We start from the raw sequence: 27,839 nt of genomic DNA on the forward strand, positions 1-27,839 counted from the left end.
CATTGATTTCTTTCAGAGAGAGTGGAAAGGAGGGAGGAAGGCGGAGAGAGAGATTGGTTGCCTCGCACACGAGCCCCAACCTTGCAACCCAGGTATGTGCCCTTGACGGGGATTCCAACCAGAGACCACTTGGTGAGTAGGCCAAGGCTCTAACCACTTCACACACTAGTCAGGGGGTGTAAGGTACTATTCTAAGTGCTTCACATATATTTACTCATTTAAATTTTACTATGACCCTATGAGGCAGGTTCTGTTATTATAAAACCTATTTCACAAATGAGGAAATGAAGGTGTAGAGAAGTTAAATAAGTTGCCTCAAATCATTTAACTCTAATAAGGGATGGAGCTAGCATATAAATCCGAGCAGTCTGGCTTTGTAATGTGTGCTCTGAATTATTACATACTAGAGGCCCAGTGCACGAAATTCCTGCACAGGTGCAGTCCCTAGGCCTGGCTGGTGATCGAAGTGTGAGCATCTGGTGTGGAAGGGCTGGTCCCAGCTGACCTCTGGGCCCTGGGCAGCACCTGGGCCCTCGGACCCCCACACGCCCCTCTCCATCTGTGTCATTGGGTCCCCGTCTGGCTCCCTCAGCGCCTGGGAGCCAGGTGGCGGCCCTGCCCCCTGCCGCCGCCGCTGGTCACTGTCTGTGGGGGCTTGCACCTGCCTTGGCCTGGTGCTGCCTGCTTACCTGCTCCACCAACCCACTGCGGTCCTGCTCTCATCAGGGCCCACTGTGGCCAGCAGCACCTCCAGCGCCGTGTCACTAATGCCCGCCATGTTCTGCGCTGCCCCCTGGTGGTCAGCGCACGTCATAGCGAGCGGTCAAACTCTTGGTCGAACTCCCGGTTGAGGGGACAATTTCCATATTAGGCTTTTATTATATAGGATGTTTTAAGCTGGTCATATTCATATTTCAGAATGGTATGAGGGCCTTGAAAACATTATGCCAAATGAATGTAGCCAGTCACAAAAGACCCACATAGTGTACGATTTCATTTATATGAAATGTCCCGAAATGGCAGGTATATAGAGACAGAAAGTAGACTAGTGGTTGCCTAGGCCTGGAGGTGGTGGGGGACTACTGTGGAAATAGGAGCCGTGTGCTAATGGAAATGGAGTTTATTTGCAAGATGATCAACATGTTCTAAGATGGACAGCGCTGGCCCTAGCCGGTTTGGCTCAGCGGATAGAGCATCGGCCTGAGGACTGAAGGGTCCTGGGTTCAATTCTGGTCAAGGGCATATGCCCAGGTTGTGGGCTTGATCCCCAATTGGGGGTGTGCAGGAGGCAGCCTATCAATGATTCTCTCTCATCATTGATGTTTCTATCTCTCCCTCTTCCTTCCTCTCTGAAATCAATAAAAATATATTTTTAAAAATAGAATAAAATTGATAGTGCTGAAGGTTATGAATATACTAAAACCCTATGAGTTGTACACTTTTCAGGCGTCCTCAAACTACGGCCCGCAGGCCACATGTGGCCCGCCGAGGACATTTATTCGGCCCGCCGGGTGCCACTGCCTATCCTGCTTAGCAGCCGACTCGTCCCGGGCCCGCAGTGCGCATAGGAATTTGTTCATAGTTTTTTCGGCCCTCCAACGGTCTGAGGGACAGTGAACTGGTCCCCTGTTTAAAAAGTTTGAGGACCCCTGCTTTAAATGAATTGTATAATATGTGAATTATAACTCAAGAAACCTGTTTTTAAATTATGTTATGAAGAGAAACCATCAGAATGATATTTTTCAGACTACCTTTGTCTTCACCTGAAAAAGAATTAGATGTGTATACATCCATCTAAACACACTTTTTTTCCCTTTTTATTTAGGGTGCTCAGTCACTTGCAAGCAGTTCTAATTCTAACCATTATACTTTCCTACTCAAACATTTTGGGTGCTTCCAAGTGCCTAAAAATCAAAGCCCAACATTCCTAACCTGGAAGTTCGGCCAATGGGACCCTAAACAGCTCTGTGGGAAAGAGTAGCATGATCGCTGGGAATGTGAATACATATTTTTATATATAACTTAAAGTAGTTCAGTGTGTTAAATCATTCGTTCTGCAAATGTTTATGGAGGACCTTCTATGTACCAGGCAGTGCGTTAGGTCCTTGATATACATCAGTGAATAAACTAGGCAAAATAAATAAATAAATAAATAAATCCCTGCCCTGTAGGGCATACAGAGGATAAGGACTAATCTTACAGGCTTCATAGAGGAAGTATTATTTGAATTGGATCTTAACAGATAATAGAAGTTTATCCAGATGATGACTTATGTGTATATTTTATAGGTTTTTTTTTATTGATTTTTAGAGAGAGAGGAAGGGAGAAAGAGAGAGAGAGAAACATTGATGTGAGAGGGGAACATGGATTGGCTGCCTCCTGCAGGAGATAGGGTCTGCAACTTGCAACCTGGGCATGTGCCCTGACCGGAATCAAACCAGCAACCGTTGGGTGCACAGGGTGATGCCCAACCAACTGAGCCACACTAGCCAGGGAGACATACTAGTATGTGTATTTGATGGAAGAGTGAGGTGTTCAGCTATCCCAGTCAAAACATCCAACATCTATATTGTTCTCTCTCTCTCTCTCTCTCTCTCCTCTCTTTTCTTTTTGGTTGTAAACAAATAACTACAAAATCTCAATAGCTTATCACAACAATCATTTTCTTTCATTTTTATAGGTCTGAGGAACAGCTGCAATTTGCTTGCTCTAGTCTGTGCAGGCAGAACTTCATAGGCTTCCATTCTGGTTCAAGTCTTCTCCCCCTTGCCTTCAGACTGGGGGCACAGACTGAAGGGGCAGTGGCTTCCCAAGGCATGCCCTTCTTATGACAGCTTATAGGAACACAAGAGGACAGGCTAAACCATAAAGTGTGGTTTAAAGCTCCTGCTCATGTCATCTCCACTGACACTTCATTTCTCAAGTCACGTGGCCAAGTCCAACAAAATGTTTCAGGGAAGTTCACTCTGCCCACAGTGGAAGGCACTACATAATTATATGGCAAAGGGTATAGATATATAATTATATTACAAGAAGGTGAAGATTTTGAATAGCAATTTGAACTACGGAGGGTATAAGCACAAGAAGTAGCTGAACCTCACATGAACACGGATGTGAATGGACATGGGTATAGGAGTGACTAAAAATTGTCAGGGGATGTCAAAGATGTTAGACAACTGGGGAAAATTTGTGAATTATGGTGATTTACTGATTCTTGGCTTATTTTAATTCAAAATTGAAGTCCCCCTAGCAAGACTAAGAAAAAAGGAGAGAAAATACAAATTTCCATATATATTATTCTAGATCATCCTATATAGTAAAGAGGAAATATGCAATTGACCGTCACTCCAGCACACAAGATGGCCACCCCCATGTGGTCAAAGATGGCCATCCCCATGTGGACACAAGATGGCCACCACAAGATGGCCAGCAGGGGAGGGCAGTTGTGGGCGATCAGGCCTGCAAGGAGGGCAGTTAGAGGTGACTGGGCTGGCAGAGGAGGGCAGTTGGGGGCGAGCAAGCCTGCAGGGGAGGTCAGTTGGGGGGATCAGGCCTGCAGGGGAGGGCAGTTGGAGGGGACCAGGCCTGCAGGGGAGGACAGTTAGGGGTGACCAGGCCGGCAGGGGAGGGCAGTTAGGAGTAACTAGGTTGGCAGGGGAGGGCAGTTAGGGGCAATTGGGCCGGCAGGGGAGCAGTTAGGTGTCGATCAGGCTGGCAGGTGAGTGGTTAGGGGGTGATCAGGCTGGCAGGCAGAAGCGGTTAGGGGCAATCAGGCAGGCAGCAGGCGAGTGGTTGGGAGCCAGCAGTCCTGGATTGTGAGAGGGATGTCCCAGATTGGAGAGGGTGCAGGCTGAGCTGAGAGACACCTCCCCCCATGCACAAATTTCGTGCACCGGGCCTCTAGTACAGATACTAAAGGGTTAATAAAGGATTATTGTGAACAACTTTATGCCAGCAAGTTTAAGCTGGGGTTAAATGGACAAGTTTCTTGAAAAATACAACTTAGCAAAACTGAGACAAGAAGAAATGGAAAATTTGAATAGCCCTATTACCTGAGATCCACATAGATTTATTGTCTTTACATCATACTGTTGCCCCTTCTCTTCTATCAGAGATTTTTTTTAATATCAGGTGACGCACTCTGTTGTTGAATTTAGGTTTGGACATCCTGATTTAGGACTTAAATCCTTCTCATGACACTATCCAAGGAATCTGCCATTTAGTGGGGTTTGCTGTGTCTTCACATAACTCTCTGGTTTATTTGAATAGTAACTGGAAGATTCTGTATATACATTTTCCTTCCACGTTCCTTTTCTAGTTTCTATAAATGACAAGTTCTAGTTTTTGCCATTTGTTTGTATAAAGTTACTGGTCCCTGTTTTCCATGGTGCTTGGATGTTGGTGCCCCTTAAAATGACCTAAATCACCCACCCTTTTTCTCAGTTTGTTGTTGTTGTTGTTCCCTAGTTTTCTGAATTGCTTTCTTCATTCTTCTAAAATACTCAGAATACTTCAATACTGTAAGATAGGCCAAGGTTTAGGGAAACATGTCTTTTTAAATCTTTTTCTTTAGCAGAAAAACTAGTTTGTACTTCAAACAGATAAGGAAAAGAAACAAGATGCCTATCTCGCAGATCTCTGTAACATTTATCCTCATAGCGTGGAACACTGGGTTAGTAAGTGTGTTTGGCCTTTTCTGGAAGCTGTCCTACACACTGCCTGTTTTCACATGTTTGCTGTGCTCCTTGCTATACGCAGCCTCACCCTAAAGTTTCATTTTAGTTTCATCTTAACCTGCACTTCTGCAACTGCTATCGTATGTATTATCTGGGCATTTATTACATACACAGCATCGGGGAGCTGTTAATTTTAATGTGCCACTAAGCTACTTAGCTCAGACATGTCCAATGTATTTACTTATGACTCAGTGATTCTTAAATTTCCTCCCATTTTTGAGATTCAAGAAATGTCATTCAAATTTAGGAAATGTGAATCTGAGAGGATACTTAAGTAATTCTTAGGTTGATCCATTTGAAAATGTTTTTTTAATGTAAATTTCCTCAAATTTGGTAGGTCTTGGGACCTTCCTCCACTAGGGCAGTTTTGCCAAGAAACCCACAAAATTGATGTAGAGATTTATAAGCAAAATTTTAAAAAGTAGCTTAAAAACATCAGCTTAGTGTGGAGGTGGGAGGTGAGGGTGGAATCCTGAAATTGGTTAAAACAGCTATCCCATAAGAGCTGATCCTGAAACTTCCTTAATTTAAATGTATATGTATTTGGGTGTTTTAGGTAAGAGTTGTTCAGCTTAAATCCTGAAAAGGACTGAAGGACCCTTCCATAATTGACAGAAACTCTGATGTATATCTTGTTCTATCTGCTGATGTTGTTGCCTTCCAACTCGGGATGTTTGAAAGAAGCAAAATATAATATAAATTGTAAGAGTTTCTGAGAGCAGATTTCTTTCTTTTTCTTCCCATGTTTCTCTAATCATCCCACCTAAGTCAGAACAGGCTTTCCATTTTTCTTCCAGTCCTACATTCCATAGCCTGTTTAGCCAAAGCACATGTGAGTCAGCGCTGCTGTCATCAGGAGAGTAAAGGAGTAGGCAGAAGAGCCTGAAGGAGGACATCTGGACCCAGGCCACACTCCTCAGCCTCATGGGGGGAGGAAGGGCACGATCAAGATGGGTCCCACTTTTCCTCTTCACCCGTTGCTAGTTCTCTGAGTGATCACCTGTCAGTGACTGCTGACCTTCTGTCCAAAATGAACTCCAGCAACATAAACCAGAGAAGGAAATGCTGTTTTTCTAGCCTTTCCCATTTCCTTCCTGAAACAGATTTAGACTTCATTTTTCTGACACCTCTTATCCTTTCACACAAAAGACACTATTCTTTTTAGCCTTGTGTTGCCAACAATAAGAAAACTATGCTGTTGCTTTTGAGTTTAAATAGTCTTATTGCTAAGATTTGTAATTTAAAAACTGAATTCCACCCAGCTGGTGTGCTCAGTGGTTGAGCATCGACCTATGAACCAGGAAGTCATGATTGATTCCCGGTCAGGGCACATGCTTGGGTTGCGGGCTCAATCTCCAGTGGGGGGCATGTAAGAGGCAGCCAATCAATGATTATCTCTCATCACTGATGTTTCTATCTCTCTCTCCCTCTCCCTTCTTCTCAGAAATCAATTTAAAAGAATTTTTTTAATGGATTCCCATTCCCAAAAGATAATGTTTTCTGGAGATTTTAATTCCAAGACAGAAATTTCCAGATGCTCATGAATGCATATTCCTCTGAAGGAACCAATACTGCGGTCCCCACAAGGAGCACCCTCTCCCGCTGCCCTTCTCAGGTAGGCAGAGATGCGCTGTGCTGCTCTGGCACCCTCTGTAGGAGAATACAAGGAGAAACCACAGTCTGTCGTCTTTTCAGTTAGGGAAAACCCTTCCGACATTTTCTTCTGGAAGTCTAAAATTTAGACTTATGCTATGGATTGGGCAGCATTAGAATGTTTGAAAGAATATAGTAAGTTTTCAAAACTCTCACACTTTTGTGCCCTACTTTTCTACTAGAAAAATTGATTGCTCAGAATTTCAAAATAAGAATTTAAGTCTGGGTCCTATGTACCCAGTTCATCAAAAGCGGAGCTAATTTGGGGGTTAATGGGGGTAGAGGCATCAATATCTTTCTAAATATTTTTAAAGCCTTCAAAATTTATATCTCTAGCTCTTACCTCTCACCTGGATTTAGAATGATAGATTTAGGGAACTAATTTTGTAGTTTTCTATGTCCTCCCCATGTTTTGCACGCATAGGTCTCATAAATCCTAAAAATCCTTTTAAGCATGTATCCCTCAGGGGCCCAGCAGAATGTAGAAGGCACACCAAAACTGGGTAATTTGAGGAGCTCTTACTCACAATGGAATGGGCAGGTTTAGGAAAAATAACAAAGAACCATACTGTACCCCATGGTTAGCAAGAGAGCCACGCCAGGCCTGAGGGGCAGGGAGCTAACTCAACAGAAGGAGCTATTTTTGTGGGGTCCTTCTGATGTAGCTGTGGCCTTTAGTAGAACAGTGTAGCCAATTTACAGCCCCGCAGGGAGGGAGCCAGGGGAATACGTAGTCCAAACTCATTGTCCTCTACCTTCAGATCTCCTGCTGGTGTTACCCATTGGCTGAAACCAACTGGAAGCCAGAGGCAAGGGCGCCTGGATGCAGTTCTTATAGGTCAGCCTCATGGAGCACAGAGCAGGGTGAAGGGTGGAGGATAGACCTGGGAGGGGATGTGGAAGACACAGCACATGCTTATCGTCCAGTCCTCAGTCTGTCCCAGGTTCAGATCTTTTCTCAAAAGGCTGAACTGGAAATTACTTATGTTGTTTGATATCAGTATCAATCAAAGTAAATGTTTATAGTTTGTGATCTCAGAAGGTTTTTTTAGTAAAGCATGTCCAGACTTGTAGATTTGCTGCTTATTAAAATTACTGAAGTTTCCCAGGCCTTCTTTCACACTCTCTCACATTTTATGACATGCGTTTTTAAAAATCTTTTTATTGTGGTAAATGTATATGGCATAGAATTTACCATTTTCCCATTTTAAGGGTACATTTCTGTGGCATTAAGTACACTCACATTGTTGTGCAGCTATCACCACCATCCATCTTTTATTTTTTTAATATATCTTTTTTTTTTTATATATTTTATTGATATTTTACAGAGAGGAAGGGAGAGGGATAGAGAGTTAGAAACATCGATGAGAGAGAAACATCGATCAGCTGCCTCCTGCACACCCCCCACTGGGGATATGCCCGCAACCAAGGTACGTGCCCTTGACCGGAATCGAACCTGGGACCTTTCAGTCCGCAGGCCGACGCTCTATCCACTGAGCCAAACCGGTTTCGGCTAATATATCTTTATTGATTTCAGAGAGGAAGGGAGAAGGGAGAGAGAGATAGAAACATCAATAACGAGAGAGAATCATTGATTGGCTGCCTCCTGCATGTCCCCCACTGGGGATCAAGCCCGCAACCCGGGCATGTGCCCCTGACCAGAATCGAACCCGGGACCCTTCCGTCTGCAGGTTGACGCTCTATCCACTGAGCCAAACCAGCTAGGCACCACCATCCATCTTAAGAACTTTTTCATCTTCTCAAACTGAAACCCATTTTCCCCTCCCACATCCCCTGGTAACCACCATTCTACTTTTTGTTTCTATGAGCTTGACTACTCTTGATATCCCATGTTAGTGAAGATATACAGTATTTGTCTTTTTGTGACTTAGCATAATGTCCTCAGAGTTCATTCATATCGTAGCATGAATCAGATTGTCCTCCATTGTAAAGGCTGAATAATATTCCATTGTATGCACACACCACATCTTGGGTATAAAATTCCATTGTATGTATGCACCACATCTTGTTTATCCATTAATCTGTCAAAGGTTGCACGATACACGTTTTTAAATGTTATTTTATTTATGCATATGAATGCATTCACTCTCATGGTATTACTTTTTACATGTCCAGCCTGATGTTTCACAAATCTGTAGAATGATGTAAGAAAGAGCACGGCTGTAGGAGCTGAGACATGAAAGGTGAGGTGGGCTAGAGCAGGCAGGTGGGCATCATTTGGAGGAAGTAAAGAGTGGGGAGTATTTAAATGTGTGGAAAGACAGGAGAACCCACCATGGATAAAAGAAACAGCATAAAAACAAAGGAACAAGTTCTGGACAGAAAGAGCTTTATGGGAGTAGAGAGTATTTTGCTTGGATAGGCCTGAACTGAGAGGACTACTTATGAATAAGTGGGGTGAGATAGTTACACATTTTTGAAGTTTTACCTAAAAAAAAGTGCACTGTGCTAGACAAGTTTAGAAAAGCTGGATTAAAAAGGGTTCTTGGCACGATTGTCTCAGTCTTTCATATACTGGCATATTTTATGTCCCTCCAAGACAGACTATTCTTGATAGCCTTCCTCAAGTCAGTCTCTCTCTCTGTCTCTCTAAATTAAGCCTGAGAATCTCTTTTTAAGATTAGAGGTCAATGGTCAGGTTATCTGCAGGGTTTTATTTTTTCTTGTAGATTTGGGGTCAATACTTGGGATAGGAGTCCAGTTGCTTAGGACAAAAGAGAAGTGTCTAAATGCTCTTGTCAGCCACCAACAGGATTAGAGAATAAACATTTAAAGAATTCCGGGTTAAATGTCATCAGATGATTAGCCTATCCCAGTGATCGGCAAACTGTGGCTCCCGAGCCACATGTGGCTCTTTGGCCCCTCTAGTGTGTCTCTTCCACAAAATACCACGGCCTGGGCGAGTCTATTTTGAAGAAGTGGTGTTAGAAGAAGTTTAAGTTTAAAAAATTTGGCTCTCAAAAGAAATTTCAATTGTTGTACTGTTGATATTTGGCTCCATTGACTAATGAGTTTGCTGACCACTGGCCTATCCAGTAGAACCAAATTTTTAGCCTGCATGGGAATTTAACTCCATTGTCTTGATAAACATTTGTTGACTGTGTGAAAATAAGAAGACCTTGTAAATTCCTAAGCAACTGAGTAAAAATTGACAGTTTAAAAGATTAACTAGTTCACTGACAGATTAATGGGGAGAAAAGAATTATGTCTTTGGCCAGGAAGAGAGGAAAATGGTACTTCCAAAAAAACCTCTATAAACAAATAATAAGCTCCAGTTAAGATAAATATGCTGACGTACTGGGGAAAATATCTGTGGTTTATTTTTAAATGCATAAAAAATAAAATAAAAAACACTTTAAATGCATCAAAAATAAAATGAATTGATAAATGGATAAAGAGATAGATGATAAGTGATCAAGCGACCACAGTAAGATATTGGTAGAATCTAGGAGGTGGATGTAAAATTTTTTTTAACTTCACTATTTGAAACTTCTATATATATAAAGAGCCAGGGTCCGTAAAGACCAAGGCTCGACCAAACACCGGAAGTCAGTGCTGGGTTGCTGTGGCGACCCAGCACTGACTGCGAGGGGGCTGCGGATCAGGCCCAGAGAGAGGCCTGCAGAGAGAGAGGCAGGATTTGATCCCTGGCCTCCGTGGCAGCTGTTAATCAGCTGTTGCCTCTCTCTTTCTCTCCCAGCTTCACCAGCAGCTGCACTTCTGTTTCTCTCCAGGCCTCCTGGGGGGGGGGGGGGGGGGGCTGCTGATCAGCCCCGCCTCTTTGATCAGGCCCAGAGATAGGCCCGGAGATGCTAACTGGCATAGAAACCGACCAATCCGAATGTAATTTGGGTGAACTGCGAAGGCAGAACCTAAGGTGGGGGCTGAGGAGGGGTTTTAAGGGAAACAGCTATTTGGTGTAAGGTGTAAGAAAGCGGTTCAATTTTTTCATGACCAGTTTGATAGTAGAGTGCCGTGGTCGGCAAACTGCGGCTCGTGAGCCACACACGGCTCTTTGGCCCCTTGAGTGTGGCTCTTCCACAAAATATCAGGGCCTGGGCGAGTCTATTTTGAAGAAGTGGCATTAGAAGAAGTTTAAGTTTAAAAAATTTGTCTCTCAAAAGAAATTTCAATCGTTGTACTGTTGATATTTGGCTCCGTTGACTAATGAGTTTGCCGACCACTGGTATAGTGCATATGGCTGGCTATCAGTCCAGATATAGGGATTATGTGTTTTTGTCTGCCAAGAGCATCTCCTCCTGCTGAAAAAGGCTTTTCCCCTCATTTAAGCAATCCTATCCTATATAATCTATCTATACTACTAAAAGGGTAATATGCTAATTAGACTGGGTCGACTGGCCATCTTCTGGACGTCTGACTTCCTTCCAGACAAAGCCATGGTGGTGGGGGCCGAGGCAGAGGCACTTAGGGGTGATTAGGCTGGCAGGGGAGGGCAGTTGGGGGCGAGATCAGGCCAGCAGGGGGTTAGGGGCAATTAGTCCGGCAGGGGAGGGCAGTTGGGGGCAACCAGGCTGGCAGGGGAGGGCAGTTGGTTGTGAGATCAGGCTGGCAGGGTAGTGCAGTTAGGGGCAATGAGGCAGGCAGAGGGATCGGGCCTAAACCAGCGGTCAGACATCCTCCAAGGGTCCCCGATTGGAGAGGGTGCAGGTTGGGCTGAGCGTAAGCCCCTCCCCCCCCCAGCATGAATTTCGTGCACCCGGCCCCTCGTTTCATAATAAAATGTCAGAGAACCAAAGAGGAAAATGGAAGTCTAAAAGATTTTGAAGGAAGAATCATTGAGATTAAGAGAAGCAATGTTTATAGTATAAAGAACATGGGCATTGGAGTCAAGCAGGCCTGAGGTCTGGTTCTGGCATAGCTATTCTTTAGAGAGTTAAGTGTATTGCTTAGTGGTGGCACTGGTATTTGAACCCAGGCACCCTGGCTCTAGTGCTTTTGTCTCTCTCTATTTGCAGTGCTGTAAGCTCCTTGTCAGTGTCTGGCACGTGATAGATTCTCAAATGATAGCTGTTGCCATTCATTAGTGTACTGTCTGTGGGCTGCAGAGGATGAATGAAGTCTAAGATTTTAATGTTTGATCTGGAAGATTTATATGCAAACTGGAAGGTAAAACTATTTGTGGAGAAGAGATGGTTTAGTGTTGGATAAGTGGAAGTAGAGATTTTTATATGAACAGTCTCACATATTTTCCTAAAGTTCAGTAAATCATTTGCTCATCAAATATTTGAGAGGGTTGTTTGTGCCGAGTACTGCTCTAGACCAGTGAACAAAACCGACAAATATCTCTTTCCTTATAGAGTCTTACCATGCAACAAGGGTCTGAAGAATTAAGGAATTTTATATCTCCAGTGCGGAATGAGTGCAAAAGTGGAACTGCAGGCATTCATCAGCAGGAGAAGGTGTTGTTTTCCCAGCAGACTTCAGATGCCCCTGACACCACGCCACGAAGGCAGTCATTTCCTCTGCTTTCTCTCAAGCCCATCTGTGTCCTGATTTCCTCTGCAGTTCTTTTGCCTTCCATCTGGAATCGGTGCAACAACTTATATAAGCTATTTGTGATTGTTTTAAAACTATATGTTCAGGCTTCTAAAATGGGCCAGATAGGAACAATGATGGTTGCTTTTCATAGCGTCTTCTATGAGCAGAGAAGACTGAGAGGAAATTCATGAAACTCCACATAAAACAGAGGACACTGAGGTCTCCTTTCCTGTCTCATGCATGAATCCTGTAATTTAGCCAGGCTCTGACTTCAGCGCCCTTCCAGGGTGTGTATCCCTCGGCGATTACGCACTCATTCCAATAGGGTAGGAGGTCAGTCAGTAAAAGTATTTATTGAGCCAGACCCTCCTCCTCTGCTTCTGAGTCATTTTCGGGTAGAGCAAAGATGTTCTCAGAGAGAAGCTTTAGTTCTTTCAGATGACAAAGGTCACTCCTCCGTGTGACGGGTAGCTCTCTAAGTCATCCTCGGGGCTTATACTTATTCTTTACTTGGTATTTTAGATAATGAGGTATGTATTTAGTCAGATAGTGAGATGGAATTTGTAGTGAGAAAACGTAGTAGAAGGAAAATAATATCCACCTTGTCCCAATCTTGGGGAGTTGTTTTAATAACATATAGATGGCTAAGAGACTTGCAAAATACTATATTCATTTTAGAAAAAAACATATTTATGACACACCCTTCTGTGGAAATCTGACATCTGGCAGCTTTAGCTCCTTGGAAGATGGCCAGAAACTAAGAACAGAGCCTCAGAGCACATAAAAAATAACTGTTGAAAAACTCTAGCAGTAACACATGTATTTTACCACCACAGGAAAGTTTGTTAGCCTCTCATTTGGAGCTTGTTTACTTTTTATTTATCTGGGAACTTTGAACAACGTTGGCGGTGTATGTGTGGTCCCCCTTCCCCAGGAGATTATAAACAACCATCTAGGAAAAGGTTGGGAAAGTTGACAGAGGAGATAAACTGATAGCAGAGGGAAGGCTGACATCAAAAGAGAAAGACTTAGAAGCTATACAGTACTGGTATGATGTGTTACAACACAGTATAGCAATGTATGGTCTTCATAATGCACTTGTATCCATCAGCCAAAGAATTAAGTCATGTGCAGTGTCTTTTGAAGAAGTCAGAGAGATACATAGTGTGTCCTTTTAAACATGGTCCAAGTTTTGACATGTTGAAATGATAAATTCTGTAGTGTTTATAAACTTGAAACAGCACACTGTCTAGTGATGCCATATCAGTGACACAGATTTGAACTTGTAGCTGATTATGGAAATGATGTGTAGTAATAATTGCTAACATTTACACAGCACCTACTGTACCAGCCCTGTCCTAGACTTTGGAGACAGGCAGATCTGGGTTCCCAATTCCATCTCTGACTTATTGTGTGACTTTGAACCAATGACATCACCTCTTTGAGCCTGTGTCCTCACATGTGAAATTGGGGACCAATAATATATGACACCATATCCATGCAAGGATACTACACAAGGTTGGGACATAGGTGTCTTTGAACCGAAAACACATTCTTTTCTTTTTTTAAAATATATTTTATTGATTTTTTACAGAGAGGAAGGGAGAGGGATAGAGAGTTAGAAACATCGATCAGCTGCCTCCTGCACACTTCCTACTGGGTATGTGCCCGCAACCAAGGTACATGCCCTTGACCAGAATCGAACCTGGGACCTTTTCGTCCACAGGCCGACGCTCTATCCACTGAGCCAAACTGTTTAGGGCCAAAAACACATTCTTGAGTTGGTGTAATGTACCAAGTTTTGTCTGGAGGTGCCATCTACATAGCCTGTCTTTGTTCTTTTTTATCTATTTTACTTTTTCAGTATGTTTGAAACCTCAGCCACTTGTCTGCTGCTGTTGTTTACTCCACGTTACTTTTTTTTTTTTTTTTTTGCAGACACAGTTTCAGTAGGTAGGAGTCAAATGCCTTCAGTCTGAATTCTGGCTCTGCTGCTATGAACTAACTCTGTGAGTTTGGACAAAGTAGTTTTCTAACTTGCCGAGCCTCAGTATTCTAATTTTTAAGATGGTTATGGGAAGTAAATGAAATGCCACATGTAAAATCCCCATGTAAATAACATATTTTTAAAAAATACTCTGTAGCCTTGTACTTGAAAAATGTTAATTTCCTTATTGCCCTCCGCAGGCATATAGAAAAGTCTGTATTTCCCAACTTGTATCTTTTCTATCACAGGTATAGGTCACATTTTTTTTTTTTTTCAGTTCCAGAATGACTTTGAGAATCAAATGAAAAATGTCCAAGGAAAATATATGAGGAAATTATTATTTTATAAGAAATAAATGAGACTACTTTGATAATTTTACGTATAAACTTTTTATTTGCTTAGCTTTGACTTTATTATAAGTATCATTATATTTTAAGCTATATCATTCTCAAGATACCTATCTATATTACAGTGTCTTAAATATTTATGCTTTCCCATTTCTTTTGACCTTTCTGTCCAGGTTATAAAACATGGAGGCTGGGTCAGTGGTCCGAGCCATCTTTGACTTCTGCCCTAGTGTATCAGAAGAACTGCCACTCTTTGTGGGGGATGTTATTGAGGTGTTGGCAGTGGTGGATGAATTTTGGCTTCTAGGAAAGAAAGAGGATGTTACAGGTAAGAGGCATCTATCGCCCGTTTTCCATGCATCTGGTTTCCTTTCTTTTGTTTTTTACAATATAAGTTACCACTAATTTCTTTCATTAATTAGCTTAGAGAAGGATGGCAGTTTGCCCCCCACACTATGCCCCTATGTTAAATCCCATCCTAACTTACATATGTGTATGTAAATCTGGGTTGGAGGATGTTATACAGTCCTTAGAACAGACCCTGTTGACACTTAGCCCACATTTGTTAGATAATCGGTTATCTCCCAGTAGAAATGATATCTCAGCTGAGACGAAATGATGAGTAGGAGTTAGCAAGGCAAAGGGGATAGGCAGAGAGAATTGCTTGTTCAAAGGCCCTGGAATGAGAGAGAACACGGAGCAACTGAGAAAAGTTCAGTATGGCATGAAGTGTGAATGGTGGAGGAGGGGGATAGTGCTTGGGAGATGAGCAGAAGTTAGGTCATGGAGGACAGACTATGCCTCGGGAAGGAGTCACAGAAATGAGAAACCATTAATGTGCTTTAAGATATTTATCAGAATTTTAGAAAGCTCTCAGCTGCCAATTGAAAGATGGTAGGAAGGGGCAAAACCAGAGGCAGGGAGGTGGGATGGGAGGTTGGTGCAGTAATCTAGGTGAGAGATGCTGATGGCTTGGACCAGTGTGGGGGGTCTGGAGGTAAGTGGACAGGTACCAGAGACAGTTAGAAAGTGGAATCAATTAAACCTTCTGATGCTTTCCAATTGACAGGCTCTATCTCTCGTCTACCTCTACCTATTAAAACTACCCATCTTTAGACTCAAATGCTATATTTTTCATAAAATATTTCATATTCTTCCTGACTCATTCTCTCCCTTCTCTGAAATCCCATAGTATTTTGTGTACCTGTATTGTAACACTGGATTTTAGAATTGATTTTTTGTTTATGTCTAAACTAGATTTTGTCTGAATTAGATTTTCAGATCTTTGATGGCCAAGACTGTCTTACTCCTTCCCCCCTCTGCAATGCACCTTGCATAAATGACACCCAATAAATACTCATTGGCTGGAATTGCATTTTCTCACTGAGTTTTTAATTGGGCCCTATTAATGGGCTTAGAAAAACAATGTTTGTCCTGGTACATAGGCATAAAAGTTTTGTTTCAAAATGTTTGCTTTTATTTTCAGGACAGTTCCCCAGTAGTTTTGTGGAAATTGTGACCATTCCCAGCCTAAAAGAAGGAGAGAGGCTGTTTGTCTGTATCTGTGAATTTACATCCCAAGAATTGAACAGTCTTCCCCTCTATCGAGGTAAGTTGATCAAGAGTGGACTGTTTAGCCCTAACCGGTTTGGCTCAGTGGATAGAGCGTCGGCCTGCGGACTCAAGGGTCCCAGGCTCAATTCCGGTCAAGGGCATGTACCTTGGTTGCGGGCACATACCCAGTAGGGAGTGTGCAGGAGGCAGCTGATCAATGTTTCTCTCTCATTGATGTTTCTAACTCTCTATCCCTCTCCCTCTCTGTAAAAAAATCAATAAAAATATATTCAAACTGTTTAAAATTAGATCAGTGGAGCCCTGGCTTCTTTTGCTCAGTGGATAGAGCATCGGCCTGCAGACTGAGGGGTCCCCGGTTCAATTCTGGCCAAGGGCACATGCCCAGGTTGTGGGCTCGATCCCCAGTGGGGGACATGCAGGAGGCAGCTGATCAATGGTTCTCTCTCTTCATTGATGGTTCTGTCTCTCTCCCTTTCCCTTCCTCTCTGAAATCAGTAAAGAAATATATTTTTTAAAATAATTAGATCAGTGGAGTTGGTCCATTTTGACAAATAGATCTTTTTTGGACTTTTTAAAGTGGCTAACTTCTGGAAGGTCTCCAGCAATACTAAGACAGTGCTGACAATGCCAATGCCTTCTGTTTTAGCAGCATTTTATAATTTCCACAATATTTTCTCACAACTTATTTCTCATTTGATTCTCAACACAGACCTGGGAGGTAGCAAAGTGGGTATTATTAACTGCATTTAATAAATGATGAAAATGAGATTCAAACAATGCTACCTGCAGATGAGAAGTTTTGGCCTCAGAATGTGAAGTCCTTTCAGTGCATTGTAAGTCCAGCATTGTTTTTCAACTGCCCCATGCTATGGCCACACTTGACTACATATGTATTTTTTTCTCATAAAAACCGATATGGTTTTACTAACCACATTACTATTTATTAATGCATAATAGTAGGGCAGCAGTCGTGGTATGGAAATTAAGAGACAGATGTAAAATAGTTCTATTTTACTACTCTACATTCGGTAATGTTATTAAAGTTCTCATCAGAACCAGTTTAAAAGGAAGCAGTTTAAAATGGATAGCCATAGCCAGGTCTCAAATGATATTCCAAGTATTTCCCACTTTTGTACTCTAATACAGCGGTTGCCAACCTTTCGGATCTCACGGACCACCAGTGGTCCACGGACCACCAGTTGGCGATCATTGCTCTGATAGACATGTGACCTTCTAAAGATGGACTGTTAACCGTTTCAACAAGTATACTTGATGTAGCCTGGGCATTTCTGCATAAGCACAGACACTTATATCAATGTAATTTTGTGATGATTCAGAAAACGGTCTCAAAATGGTAGAATTTACTGGATATGTTATTAATATTGTTACTTGCTCTTCTGAATATGGCTTAATTTTTTTAAGCCCTGCGTATGAGACAGAGAGCGAGAGTGAGAGAGAGAGAGAGAGAGGAGAGAGAGAGAGAGAGAGAGAGAGGGAGAGAGAGAGAGAGAAGATGGGGAGAGGGAGAAACCTCACAAACCTCCTTAACCCTTGGTCAGTAAAAAGAAAGGAATATTGCATTTTGATCTTTTTTTTTTAAAAATATATTTTATTGATATTTTACAGAGAGGAAGGGAGAGGGATAGAGAGTTAGAAACATCGATGAGAGAGAAACATCGATCAGCTGCCTCCTGCACACCTCCTACTGGGGATGTGCCCGCAACCAAGGTACATGCCCTTGACCGGAATCGAACCTGGGACCTTTCAGTCCGCAGGCTGACGCTCTATCCACTGAGCCAAACCGGTCTCGGCTGCATTTTGATCTTAATCTCAAAACCAAATTTGAAAGTTTCTTACACTTCACTTTACACTGAGACTCTGCTTGCGTTCTGTGTACTTCCTTGCTAATGAGTGTTGGGAAGGCAGGCAGAAATAGATCAAGATGTTATGGCAGGGAACCATATCTGTCCCTACTCACCTCCCACTGGGGGGCTGTGACCCAAGTCAGGCCAGTCAGAGGGTGTGGAGAAAGGGCTTCTTCCATGCTCCCTGACTGGGGATGAGAAGCAAACCCCCAACCCAGGTACGTGCCCTTGACCGAGAATCAAAACCAAGACTCTGGTGCAGAGTCCAATGCTCTAACCACTGAGAAACACCAGGGCAAAGATGAGCTATTTTTATTATTCTTTTTAAAAAAATATTTTTATCGGTTTCATAGAGGAACAGAGAGATAGAAACATCAATGATGAGAGAGAATCATTGATCAGGTGTCATGTGCCATGACAGGGAATCGAACCGTGACCTCCTGGTTCATAGGTTGATGCTCAACCACTGAGCCACAATGGCCAGGCTATGTTTATTATTCTTAACCTGGGATCCCTAGAGTTCACAGAGGTGCTTTGGGGGACCTTGTTTCCCAATAATTAGGTGAAGTTTTGTGTGCATGTACATTTTTCCAGGGAGATTCTAACTAGAACCCCAGAGATTCTTCCAGCAGATGTCACCCTTTCTCCTTTTCCCAAAGCTATCTTATTGTTTTGGACTGTTCCCTGTATTTGGAGTTATATTTAAACTCAGCAACAAGTCTATCTCTTAGAAGGATCAGTGCAGCCAGGGCCACTGACTATACCAAAAAATAAAGAGAGGGAGGAAAAAAAGAGAGCCCCCCCCCCCACCACCACACACACAAATGAGAGTATTACAAAGAAAAGAGAAAAAAAATTAGTGGGAGACGAACATCACTAATCATTGCCCTACATAACACAATGCTTATCCCTTGCCTATAACTTTATGTTTCTAGACCACTTCCACATCCCCCAAAAAGGACCAATAAAAAATAAACTGAACAACTTATTTACAAATATTTATCAGTCAAATCTGTGATGTGAGATATCAGGATTAAGGTTCTGATATAGCTCATATGTAAACGTAAGGGAAATATATGGTTAATCTCATAAAGCACACAGTGCACTGGGCATTAGGATTCAATGAGGTATCTAATACTCAAAGTCAGATTACTTGTATTCAGATTCTAAGAGGACTTGCATTCATTCTTATTTATTCCTAATGCAGTTCTTGTTTAAATAAAACAGTCTAACCAGAAGAAACAAGCAGTGTGGCCTCTGGGATTAATTGTGCATGAGTGAAAGGCCCAGGCTGAGTCACCACACTTCTTATTTTTCAGTTCTTGAAATCTGGCCACTGTACTCCAGGAGTTCCTCATATTGGTGTCTCAGAAGTCTAGAAATGACCACTCGGTAGCCTCCATTCCTAAGGGATCACCTAGGATGCCAGGGGAATAGCTGCAGGGCTCTTTCAGATGAAAATGAGAGACTCATGCAAAAAATTCAGCAAACAGGATTATAAAATAAGGGTGTTGAACAATGAGCTCTAAAGTGCTTTTCAGGAAGCTAAATGGTGATTTTTTAAAAATCACCTTTATTATATAGAAATAACCAACAGAATAACAAGCTATCTATATCTATAAAGCCTAAGTGACTGTTAGGACTGGTTGACCAAACAACCAGTTGACCAGTCACTATGACGCACACTGACCACAAGGGGGCAGACGCTCAATGCAGGAGCTGCCCCTGGTCGTTGATGCGCTCCCATAGCCAACCTCCTGTGGCTGGCCAACCTCCCAAGGTCCCTTCCACCCAGCCAGCTGGCCCTGATCAGCCCCGAACGCTGGCCAGGTTGAGGGACCCCACCTGTGCACGAATGCATGCACCGGGCCTCTAGTCAGGTAATAAAGCTTAGGAAGATCGTCACCCAGCTGAAAATAGGAAAACAAGGCTTATTATAAGAATTTCATGGACAAAACAAGGAAAACATTATAATTCTATAGCTTTAAGAAGTCCAGTTCATTTCAAAGCCAGTAGAGTAGGAGGTATGGCATGCTTTTATTCTTCTTATTCACCAACAGGCCTATTCACCAAAAGGCCTATTGTGTGTGAACAGTAGCTGTCTCCAGTGAGCTCCCTTGTGGTACTGATGGAATGGCCTTAGAGCTGGTGAGGGGAAATCACTTGTAGTTATCTGGACCACAAGCTCTGACCAATGGGTATTGAATCATAAATTAAAGGATATAGAAATATAGGACCAAGACCTTATTTCTCAGGAATACAGTATCAAATCAGTGAAAATGTATTGGGTGCCTACCACTAAGTGCAAAATTTTACATTAGGGGCTGTATATAAAAATACAAGTGTCAAAATTGGTAATATGGATCATTGACTATGATCATTTATGTAAGATGAATGTGGGCTTCTAGGTTCTTTAAAGTGGCATGCTAAGGCTTCAGATGAAGAGGCTTGTACAGGAGACAATGAGAGTCCCTTCGTGTGAAATAGGGTCTTATAGGTGACATATATTGGATAGCTGGGGGTGGGAGCAGGGGATATTATGACTGGATATGAATGCCAGGTTACATTGAGGTGAAAACATGTAGCTTAGTAACTAAACCTTTTTGGAGAGTATCCAGAACAAACTTATTTTTTATATATTTCAGGTAGTAAGAATAGGATTATTAGAGAAGAAGCCTTTGACAGAAGGAAGAAGCCTTCATGCTTCGGGGTAAATGTTTGAGCAGGGGAAGGATATGATAAAATTGATATAGTTATAATCTTAGGCATGAATCACTTGGTAGACTGGAAGAGACAGTGTCTAAGGTCAAGGTTTATAAGAGTGCGATAATGTGAGTTGGACTAAGATGGAAGCAAAGCGCAAGTAATGAATGGAATAAATATTCTGAAAGAAGAAATTAGAGGAAAAAAGGAAGTTGGCAGCATGGAGCTTGTTTTGGAGGGAAGGTATAATTCATTTATTTGATAGTTAGAATTGAAGAATCACTAGCAAATGGACAAGAACTTTGCTTATGTGGGTCTATTGATATTTTACCATATTAGCTATAAAAACTGAGAAATTTTTAAAATGTTTATTCATTTTTTAAAAGCCATGACATACTAACATAAATAGTATATTTTTAGCAAAAATAACTAGTTTTCTAATCAATGAACATTTGATTCTTACAACATTGTTTTATATTTTTGCAGATCTCTTCAATATTTAATTTAATAAAAGAAAGCTGGATTCCCATATTTGTATCTGTTTTCATTCTGCAATATGTTGTTTTGAGTGAAGTATATGAAGGCAATATGATAGTTTTGACCTTCTCAGACCCTCTGAAAGGAACTTGGGGACCCCCTTGCCCCAGATCCCATGGACCACACTTTGAAAATCACTGCTTTACAGGAGTTTTCAGTATATTGTCATTAAATTGTCAAAATTCACTAAGTTGTCAAAAGTGTTCATTGCTTAAAAGTCTTGGCGTATATTTCCTTGAATTCGGTAAATGTTTAAAATGATGGTTTACAGAATTATAGTAATGCTAGAGGCCCGGTGCACAACATTTGTGCACTGTGGGGGACAGGGGTTCCTCAGCCCAGCCTGTGCCCTCTCACAGTCTGGGACACCTCGGGGGATGTCTGCCTACCGGCTTAGGCCCGATCCCCCCTAGCAGTCAGACATCCCTCTCACAGTCCGGGCTCCTCGCTCCTTACTGTCCGCCTGCAACGGAGGTGGGAGAGGCTCCCGTCACCAACTCTGTGCTCGCCAGCTATGAGCCCTGCCTCTGGCTGATTGGTGCTCCCCCTGTAGGAGCACACCAGGGGGCAGCTCCTTAGGTGAGCATCTGCCCCCTGGTGGTTAGTGTGCATCATAGCGACTGGTCGTTCTGCCATTCAGTCGATTTACATATTAGGGTTTTATTATATAGGATTCTTCTGGGGTGATGACTGGGACCATTATCTTTGCTTCTCTTTTTTAGGTGACCTCGTGATTCTCGATGGCACTCCCACTGCTGGCTGGCTGCAAGGCCGAAGCTGCTGGGGTGCCCGCGGCTTCTTCCCGTCCTCATGTGTTCGGGAGCTCTGCCTGTCCTCACAAAGCCGGCAGTGGCACTCGCAGAGTGCCCTGCTGCAGATTCCCGACTATTCAATGGGACAAGCCCGGGCGCTGATGGGGCTCTCTGCCCAGCTGGATGAGGAGCTGGACTTCAGAGAAGGGGATGTGATTACCATTATCGGAGTTCCTGAACCAGGCTGGTTTGAAGGGGAACTAGAGGGTCGAAGAGGCATTTTCCCGGAAGGTTTTGTAGAACTTTTGGGTCCCCTGAGGACTGTGGATGAGTTGGTGAGGTCTGGAAATCACGATGACTGCATGGAAAATGGTGAAGTAGATACCCCTACAGAAGAGGAGAGAGGGCCAGAAGAGGAGGACGAGCAGCCAGGGACCTACGGAATTGCCCTCTACAGGTTCCAAGCCCTGGAGCCGAATGAGTTGGATTTTGAGGTAGGCGATAAGATCCGAATTCTGGGGACCCTGGAAGATGGCTGGCTGGAAGGATCACTGAAGGGCAGGACAGGCATCTTTCCTTACCGGTTTGTAAATTTATGTCCTGAAACAAAGGTGGAGGAAACTGTGGTCCTGCCACAGGAAAGCAGCCTTACCAGGGTCCCTGAAACGTCTTTGGATTGCTCAGATAACTCCTTAGTACTGGGAGAAAAAGGACATGAATCGCATGAATATGAAGAAGAGAAGTCCAACTGTATTATTTCTGAAACATCTGCTTCTCCCCCAGATCATCTGACCTCTGGATATGAACTAAACAAAATCTCTCATTGGGATGAGGGCACCTCGAGGGGGCTGCCAAGAAGCCCAGGCACAGGGCATGAACAGCCTTTTGCCAAAGACTCTGCCACAAAGGATTCTTCAGAGGTAGTCAATGGTGTTTCCTCCCAACCTCATGTACCTTTTCACCCCCAACTGCAGAAAAACCAGTATTATTCTAGAGCAGGAGGGAGCCATCCAAGCTCAGGGCAGTTCTCTGACCCTTTTCCTCTAGAAGCAAGGACTAGAGACTATTCCAGCCTCCCTTCCAGAAAAACATACTCCCAGCCGAAAACCCTTACGAAGCTAGAGTCCCCTTTTCATGAAGGCTCCTCTCTTTCAGCCTCTAGGGTGGTCAGGCCTAGCCAGTTGAGCCCTCAATTCCAGGGCAAGGCAGGGTGTACCAAAAAGTACCACACACCCAAAGGAAAAAATGCTTCCCGCTTTTGTTCAGAGATGAAGCCTGGTCTGCGAGACATGGCGCCCACTGTGGAAGCATTGGCCCTTCCACAGGGAGACAGCAGCGTTGACCTGGATTCAAAGCTGACACAACAGCTGATAGAGTTTGAGAAGAGCTTGTCAGGGTCTGGCTCTGAACCAGATAAAATTTTGCGCCACTTTTCAATCATGGACTTTAGTTCCGAGAAGGATATTGTCCGAGGTTCCTCAAAGCTAATCACCCAGCAGGAGCTGCCTGGGAGGAGAAAGGCCCTAAGGCCACCGCCACCCCGTCCAGCATCCACTTCTCCCCATTTGCTGGTGGACCAGAACCTGAAACCTGAGCCACCCTTGGCAGTGCGGCCCTCTCGCCCAGCTCCCCTGCCTCCCTCAGCACAGCAGAAAATGAATGCCGTACCCCCCAAACTCCTAACCTGTAACCGTCCTACCTGTGAGACCCTAGAAAAGGAGGCCCTTGAGAATATGGAAAAGACTTTGGACCAAACTTCCCAGTGTCCATTAGTATTGATGAGAATTCAGGAAATGGAACAGGACTTGGATATGTATAGCAGGGCTCACGAAGAGCTAAACTTAATGCTGGAGACGCAAGAGGAATCCTTAAGGGCAGAGACCCTGGAGAATCTTGCATTCTACGAGAGCAACATTGAAAATTTGAATATGGAACTCCAGCAACTTAGAGGTAAGTGATGAAATAATATATACTTATTTCTTGACACCCATAAGTCCAAGAAGTAGCCTACCTATATTTTTTAGGGATATGTTACCCATTTTGGATTGACAAAGAATGACTTGCTTTTTCATTACCTAATTTCTTCTCGCACCACAATTAGACTGCTCTGTCTTGATGTATCCTATGACCATTGTGGCCTCTTGACTTTATTTGCAGCTCAGTGACATTTATACCTCCTATACGGCTATGACATCCATAGCAGTCATGTAGATGGGAAGTCCCCAAATATAGCTTTCTTTAACCTGGCCCTACTAAAGGACTGAAGATGTCTAGGCTAAGATTCATGAGAAAACTGTGTCTAGTATCTGATTTCAACAATAATAATAATAACTAACATTTATTAGCTTGTTAATCAGTATTTGTTACCATTTACTTACACAAAGAATCTTCACAGCCACCCTGAAGGTACCGGGGATAATCCTTATGGCTACTTTATAGATGGTGAAACTAAAAGTTGTAGAGATTAAGTCATTAGCCCAGGGAGCAAGGATTTGAGCCCATGGTTTTAACTACTCCAGTTTACTGCTCCCCACCTTGCACATTCAGAAGTTTAAATGCTGTTCCTTAATTTGGGGGTGACCAACCCCTGGAGATTTCATTTATGTTCACCAGGCTACCAGGAGAAATAATTTGCAAAGTAGAAAGAGTAAGAGAGTGAGATACCGGCAGTTGTTCTAAGACCCAAGGAGAACCTGACCTCAGGGCACTTTGGCATGTGCCCGAGGGCTCTGCACCTGTGGCATCAGCAAAGTGAATAATAAAAGTATTCTGTGGGTCTAGAAATTGCAGGATACTAATAAGAGATAGAAGCAGGAGAATGGTGACCCAGAGAGACTGGGCCAAGATGGCAGACCAAGTACACATACCTACTCCCTTGTCCTTTAGATTTCTAAAAGTGAATGAAAAAACATAATTAAAAATCCCAAGAAGGCTATTATCAGAAGGCTGGAAATCGAGTAATTTTCTGAAAGGATTCTTGGGTAAGAATTAAAAAAAAGAAAAAAGAAAGAGAACACTTCTACATGTCATTAAAATATATAATCTTGTCACAATATTTTGGTTCATAATAATAATAAACTGCATTTATTTTATATATATTTCTCATCTACATACAGATATAAAAAGCTCTAAAACTTTAGTACAATCCTAAACTAACACAGGAAAATTATTCACTGCTGATTATTAAGGTCACTACTATTATCATTTAAGAACATGTAAATAAAGAGTTTTAAAAAATACAGGATAATTTATCATTTTAGGAATTACCAGGAATTCCAATTTTTGTTCCTGAACCCCAAAGATTACTATCCTTGCGGAATTTATTTTATTTTTTTAAAATATATTTTTATTGATTTTAGAGAGCAAGGGAGAGTGAGAGATGGAAACATCATTGATGACAGAGAATCATTGATCGGCTGCCTCCTGCACGCCCCCTACTGGGGATTGAGCCTGCAACCCAGGCATGTGCCCTTGACTGGAATCAAACTCGTGACCCTTCAGTCTGCAGGCTGACGCTCTGTCCACTGAGCCAAACCGGCTAGGGCTATCCTTGCAGAATTTAGAAACTGCTGACCAACAACTGAAAGAAACAAGTGCCAATTCTCTCTCTGGAATGAGGTGCCTTCCTCTCAGGTCTTAAAGTTTTCCAAACACTAGGACTAGCACACAGTAAAAGACAGTCAGACACACAGGGAGTGTAGACCACACTAATGAGAACCAGGTGGCATCACAAACAGTCCCACTAAGACTTAATACCATACACAGACTATATATTACCTTATGTAAAGAAAAGAAAAAACTGCCCTAGCTGGTTTGGCTCAGTGGATAGAGCATCGGACTGTGGACTGAAAGGTCCCAGGTTCGATTCTGGTCATGGGGACACCCCTGGGTTGCGGGCTTATCCCCAGTAGGGGGCATGCAGGAGGCAGCCAGTCAATGATTCTCTCTCATCATTGATGTTTTCATCTCTCTCTCCCTCTCCCCTCCTCCCTAAAATAAATAAAAATATATATTAAAAAAAAGAAAAGAAAAGAAAAAAACAAGCTGAAAGGTATCTGCAGCAAACAGGAAACTATAAAAGGTAACATATCAGATTTGAAAATATAAAATAAAACTTTTAGGAAATGAATCCTCATGACTTCATAATTATTCCACAGTCTTTAGAAGGAGCAATATGAACAAAGGTGTAAGTGCTATATAGATTTAGTTGTGAACTATTACGAAAATCTGTATATCACGCCATGCTTAAATTAATTCATTCAATGTATTTATTTCCTGTTGATCTAACTAGATTCATACTTATACTTAAGTCTTTAAATTACAAGTGCTTCTTAATAATATTTTCTTCTAATTCTCAAACTCCTATTTAATGCCTACCATGTGATAAGCATAGTAAGGCATTTGCCCATACATTTTCTTATTTGAAGGAGGAGAAGGAGAAGCAGAAATAGCTACAATAAAGAACTTCATTTTGGGTCTGGCACAGAACTGGACTATTTTGCTACCCAGTAACTTTGTCTCACTGACATTTCTGCTCTGACAGTCCCCAGCCCCCTGGTAGTCTAAGTTCAAAGTAACAATAAAGGTAGGAAATCTTTTAAAGCTCTGGAGGTAGAACAAGCAACTTCAATTCAATTTCATCCAGTTAAACTAAATTCAATTCATCAAGTATTTAATGAGTCTACTGCCTGCAGAACACTATGCCGAGTGTGTGGGAAATGACACACTGACTAATACACAGTATCTGTCTTCTCAGTAGGCTTAACATTTTCATTGAGAGGCACAGAAACACTAAAAATAATACCAACCAGAATTAAGTAAATATTGTACCAAAAATTCTTTAAATATTAGGCCTTAAATATCAAGATTCGAGGTTGTACGAGACTGGATTCAGGGAATAAAGCCTGGTGTTTAAACTGATTAATTTCCTCCTCTTTCAAGGGACTAATTTTATTGTTGGATACGTTTTTTATGAAAATAGAAAAACATGACCTTAAGAGGGTCTGTCATGATTGCAAGAAATAAGTAATTTCATCATATTAGCAATTAATATAAAAAAGAAAATCAAGCCGAAACCGGTTTGGCTCAGTGGATAGAGCATTGGCCTGCGGACTGAAGGGTCCCGGGTTCGATTCCGGTCAAGGGCATGTACCTTGGTTGCAGGCACATCCCCAGTGGGAGGTGTGCAGGAGGCAACTGATCGATGTTTCTCTCTCATCGATGTTTCTAGCTCTCTATCCCTCTCCCTTCCTCTCTGTAAAATATCAATAAAATATATAAAAAAAAAAGAAAATCAAGGCAACATTAATACACGGAATGCAGAATTTAGTGGATTCAAATAAAGAAAAGTCTTTCTGATTAAGACTCTACCCACCTACTGTAGATCTTTTACAGTATTAATCTTTTAGAATTAAAAAACACATAGTAAGAACACTGATCGAATATTCAATTAGTCCTGAAAAGAAGATCAGTTGAATAAAGAAGAATACCAATTTCATCACTTAGTACCAGTCCATTAATGCACATATCCATTGAAAAACACTGCATGGTATTTTTAAGGATAGAAGACATTACATTTCTGTGAAACACTATTAATTCTCAAAAGTATCGTTATTGAGAAATTCTTGCTGGCTGGAATGTGGGAGACTTTTGTTCTGCCACCTATATGTTTAATGCAGAAATAGTTTAGAAGTATATCTCAAAACTTGTAGTTATGGAAGACAATGGAGAATCCTAGGGCTTGCCATGGCTTTGGGGATGTAGTGATGTGTCAGAACTGCCAATGTAAGGCCTTATTTTGCTTCTAAAACTTGATATTCTTCGACCATCGCTTATAAGATTTGTGCAAAATATACTCTGCACATAACCTTGTTAATATTTACCTTATTTGCAAGAATGACTCACTGTTAGCACACATACGTAACATAGCAACAGCTACAAGCAAAACAATCTGGTTAGATTTTGATTATTTTCTCTCCTAGGTACTCTTGTCCCGGTGAACCTTAATCTTTTACTCTGTGTTGGTATTTTCTGCTCTTTCTTTCAACTTAACATCTGTGGATTCCTTCAAACTAGAAACATCTCTACACTAATAGTTAAGCTTTATTCTCACAGGAGTAATAGCATATTTTCTCTGGGTTTCCAGATTTCTCAGTCAATTCTTC

General features: G+C 42.2%; 1 protein-coding gene across 3 annotated transcripts in view; it reads left to right on the forward strand.

Annotated features, from left to right (window-relative positions):
- Positions 1 to 27,839, forward strand: part of DNMBP (dynamin binding protein) — a gene marked incomplete at its 5' end in the record, with an annotated part of 95,390 nt that overhangs the window by 10,987 nt on the left and 56,564 nt on the right. The window contains 4 exons of one of the 3 annotated variants that reach the window (XM_080640063.1): positions 6,276 to 6,351; positions 14,417 to 14,571; positions 15,730 to 15,852; positions 21,646 to 23,625. In XM_080640063.1, the coding sequence (XP_080496189.1) occupies positions 14,427 to 14,571; positions 15,730 to 15,852; positions 21,646 to 23,625 (2,248 nt within the window). Of the gene's footprint in view, positions 1 to 6,275; positions 6,352 to 11,728; positions 11,962 to 14,416; positions 14,572 to 15,729; positions 15,853 to 21,645; positions 23,626 to 27,839 lie in introns of those variants that run through there. The other 2 variants (XM_080640064.1, XM_080640062.1) reach the window with 2 other exon arrangements.

Source organism: Plecotus auritus (genome assembly GCF_963455305.1).
Source record: "Plecotus auritus genome assembly, chromosome: 9".
In the NCBI taxonomy this organism is placed as follows: Eukaryota; Metazoa; Chordata; class Mammalia; order Chiroptera; family Vespertilionidae; genus Plecotus; species Plecotus auritus.